Below are 4,363 nucleotides of genomic sequence, written 5' to 3'. Positions count from 1 at the left end.
ATTGAGTTACTTTGCAATTATAACTCCTTAGGCAATACAACTGCAATTCTGCACGACTCTGATAGCTAATCTTTTTTGCTTGGTAACAGAAAGTTTGACGATCGTTTCCATGATACATTAAGGTTGTGTCACAAGGAAATAATTGCCTAGAGTGAAACGCAATACACATAATGTGACCTAAAAGTCATTCGCCATCGGGAAATGAGGGGTTTCTGAGGTCATTTGAGGCATCTGTTTCTGTAAAGCAAATTCGATTTGCAACTTTGTTTACAAGTTATTAACGAAAAACAATGACCAATGAAAGGCAACGCAATGGTGAAACGCGGCCGAGCAATCGGCAAAACTGGTCTTCATCCGCTCGTTGACTCGGTTCTCGTTTCTCATAGGTTACAGTGTTCCATTAATAATTCGTAAACAAAGCCGCAGATTGCATTTTTGCTAAGGAAAAAGTTGCTTTAAATGACCTTAAGAACTTTCCATTTCCGAATTGCGAGTGACTTTTGGAACGCTCTTGTATACATACGCGGAGGTTGAAAGTTTTTCAAGGTGTTCAGTCTATCCTACGTCTTGTTCATGGTTGAACATTGTTTGGTTTCCTTTCGAAAATGGCCGCCGTGTTGGACGAGGTCGGCAAATCCGCCGAAAAATTAGTGGACGATGTAAAAGACGAGATCGTCGACGAAGGGAATGAGACTGGTGCAGTAGAAGCATCGAAGAAAGGAAAGAAGAAGAAAAAGAAGAAGAAAGCTGGTGCGTTATTCAATTCATTTAATGGGAGTATGTTCGGTCGTTTGAGCATAGGGATCAGCGTGTATCGTGCCGTATTTTACAAGTTTCATCCTCAAAAATAATATCATAAATGTCCAGTATCTGGTATTTTTTAGTTATTAAATTATGTTTTAATGTCACGGATCAATTGCAATTTATGAAACGGAAACCAGCGAACAGAGCAAGCACGATTAAATTCGCAAAGGTTGGCAAAGTGTTAGAACTCGCTTTACACCTGTCTCACTCTCCATTATCTCTCATTTTTCAAGGACTTTGCTTGGTAACCTACTCTCGTAAAACGATTGCACTTGCTATTCAATTATTTGCACATTCCACGTGGTATTTCTTTCTTAAATTCTATTTCCATGTTCCATCAATTATGTAATATTAGCCAAAAATAAATGCACAAAATGTGAATTTGCGAGTTTGATACGCGCAAGTAAACAAACATGATTAGATAAGAAATTGGGATAATGATATTCTTGGACTGATTAATCTGGACAATGTATAACATTATCAACACTTTATTTATCGAATACAAATTTTGTAGGAGCCGGCGAAGCCAGTGCAGACGTTCCTGAAGGAGGACAAGAGGATAATGCGAAAGAAAATGTTGCAGTTGCAGAGGGTGCGTATTGCTTAGAAACATAGTCTAGAAAATTATTCTTAGAAACGATTTTGTAATACTGAATATTATACAGAAGCTGTTCCAGAAACTGCTCCCGACGCTGCTACAGAGGTCGCAGAAAATGATGGTGAAGTGGAGGAGACAAAGAAGAAGAAAAAGAAGCGCAAACCACGTGGCAAAGGTGGAGTTAAACAGCAAACGGATCCACCAACTGTTCCAGTGTCAGAGTTATTCCCTGATGGGAATTTCCCAGAGGGACAAATAATGGAGCATCCTCCTGCAGCAGGAGTAGACGACAGAATGGCAAAGGAGCGCTTTAGTAGCGAGGAAGCGCGTGCATTTGATAGAATGAGTAATGATATTTACAATGAGGCCAGACAGGCGGCTGAAGCTCACAGGCAAACAAGAAAGCACATTATGAATTGGGTATTGCTACTACACCATTACAAATCATTAATCGCAAATATGTATCATTCAAGCTGAAATTCTCTAAAATTTTGATTCTGTTTTTTATAGATTAAACCTGGGATGACAATGATAGAGATCTGTAACGAACTCGAAGACACAGCTAGGAAATTGATCGGGGAGAACGGTCTAAAAGCTGGACTTGCTTTTCCGACCGGTTGCTCCAGAAACCACTGCGCGGCTCACTATACACCGAACAGCGGTGATCCGACCGTTTTGGAATATGACGATGTCACCAAGATTGACTTTGGAACACACATAAATGGACGGATCATCGACTGCGCGTTCACCGTCACGTTCAACCCGAAATACGACAAGTTGATCGAGGCAGTTCGCGACGCTACGAACACTGGAATTCAGGCTGCTGGTATAGATGTCCAACTTTGCGACGTCGGTGCTGCGATCCAGGAAGTTATGGAGTCGTATGAAATCGAATTGAACGGCAAAACTCATCAGGTTTGATCGCCAGATCCATTTTCCGTTCTATCCGTTGCAAATTAAATTACTGTTATTATTGTCAATACTAAATTCACAGATAAAATCAATCAGGAATCTCAACGGACACTCGATTGCCCCGTATTGCATTCATTCTGGTAAAACAGTACCTATAGTTAGGGGTGGCGAGGCTACCAGAATGGAAGAGAACGAGTTTTATGCTATCGAAACGTTTGGATCTACCGGGAAGGGAATCGTGCACGACGACATGGACTGTTCCCACTACATGAAGAGCTTCGACGCTTGTTTTGTACCGCTGAGATTACGGAGCAGCAGGCTTCTATTGACCACTATTAACAAACATTTCAGTACGGATTGGTTCACCAAGTCTATTAGATCGCTTGTTAAATGTCTACGAGACAAAATGTTTTACAAGTTTCATGTTTCAGGTACACTGGCTTTCTGCAAACGCTGGCTGGATCGTGTAGGCTGCACCAAGTATCAAATGGCGCTTAAGGATTTATGCGATAAGGGTGCAGTCGACGCGTACCCACCATTGGTCGAAGCCAAAGGCGTCTACACCGCTCAGTTCGAGCACACCTTGGTCTTGCGTCCGACATGTAAAGAAGTTATTTCACGCGGAGACGACTATTAAAAGCATTTGTTGTGTATTCTATCGCGTCGCGTGTACTCGTACCCACGGTCTAGGAATGTACAACATTTGGTCTCTGTGTAAAATCACTAACGATAAATGTTTACGATTAACAACGCGAACTTTTTAATTACACCTGACGGTACTCTGTTGTTGGTTCTATTTTGCAACGCAAACGTTTCTCACACAGTACACCGCGTTTCTTTTTTTCATTGAAACTAGCGTCGTGGGCCGACAGGTTTCGTCGGACCCGCCCAATCCCCATGGAATAAGTGAAAATGAAAAGAATACTGTTGATGTTGAATAAAATATATTTGATACTTCAATTATACCGATGCGATGATAGTCCTAAACATGATCAACTCGCGTAAACCGTAGACAGAATTCTGCGTCCAAGGCTTTGGATACGCGAGAGTTTTCCATGCTGTGTGCGCAATTCAATGACTATACCAAGCGATTCGACAACGCTGCACCGTGTACTGTGCAAAGACGGGGTTGGGTACGGATGTCGTCCCCCTTCGAGTTTCAACCAATGACGAGACACTCGCCCGACAACCAATCGGACTCATAATCTAGTGCCTAATCGTCTTTTCGTCTCCGCACAGTACATCCGCGAGTCATACTTCACTCGCTGGTTATCAAAATAAAACTACAACACACTCAGGGTGCAAAAGGCTCGTCTAACGCAATCACGGTAAGATTCGAGTGAAACTAGGTGCACTCGTTTTTACATTACAGATCCGTGTGAGGTTTTATGTTACGATAATAAACAGCTTTTATTACGTTCTCAGAAGAATTAACAGAATCGAATACACTTTGACGCACTGTAATCAATAGAGGAATCGCTAGACTCGGATCAACGATCACGTTCCTACAGTACTGATCGCTGTCAATCGAAACTGTGTCGCGTAACAATATATGTTTTATTCCTTTCCTGAACTATGAACACTGTAGTGTAATAAATGTTGCTACGTCGCGTATCAAACGCCTTTAACTTTTCTGCTACGAGCGCAAGGTTCTGGCCGTTCAAGATACATTTCACAGTCAATCGGATTTAGAATCGTCGTCTTCTAGAAAATTGAATTTACTCCTCTTCCATCGTCCTTAGTAAATTTACAGTTGTGTTCACAGTATTCTGATCGGTCAGAGCCTTTCGTCCATCACTATACAGCTATTCATACACATGGTCCCGGGAATTCTCCGATTCTACTACAACATTTCCTCCGTACCGTCGCGTTTCCGACTGACCCGGAGCAAGGAGAAAGTTGCCATTGCGTTAAGAAACGTCGCGCGATGTTACGGAGGAAAAGTTGTATTCCGTCTAGTCGACAGACGTCTGTATTCTACGTTCAGGTCTATGTTCCGTACAAATTTAGGCACGACGATAAGCTAACCTTCGACACTCAAGAGTCCGC

General features: G+C 42.1%; 1 protein-coding gene across 2 annotated transcripts; it reads left to right on the top strand.

Moving 5' to 3' along the window:
- The first annotated feature begins 565 nt into the window (after nucleotides 1–565).
- On the top strand, nucleotides 566–3,933 carry Und (methionyl aminopeptidase und). Of its 2 annotated transcripts, none has more exons than XM_078195264.1 (6): nucleotides 566–750; nucleotides 1,319–1,396; nucleotides 1,482–1,822; nucleotides 1,913–2,317; nucleotides 2,397–2,664; nucleotides 2,746–3,933. In XM_078195264.1, the coding sequence occupies exons 1-6, from the start codon at nucleotides 606–608 to the stop codon at nucleotides 2,949–2,951; spliced, it is 1,443 nt and encodes a 480-aa protein (XP_078051390.1). In that variant the 5' UTR covers nucleotides 566–605; the 3' UTR covers nucleotides 2,952–3,933. The 2 variants fall into 2 exon arrangements, with proteins under 2 accessions (XP_078051390.1, XP_078051389.1); XM_078195263.1 differs by having other exon boundaries at nucleotides 569–750; nucleotides 1,470–1,822.
- Nucleotides 3,934–4,363: the final 430 nt, after the last annotated feature.

Source organism: Augochlora pura, unplaced genomic scaffold (genome assembly GCF_028453695.1).
Source record: "Augochlora pura isolate Apur16 unplaced genomic scaffold, APUR_v2.2.1 APUR_unplaced_175, whole genome shotgun sequence".
In the NCBI taxonomy this organism is placed as follows: Eukaryota; Metazoa; Arthropoda; class Insecta; order Hymenoptera; family Halictidae; genus Augochlora; species Augochlora pura.
This window is presented reverse-complemented; position numbering and strand designations above follow the sequence as displayed.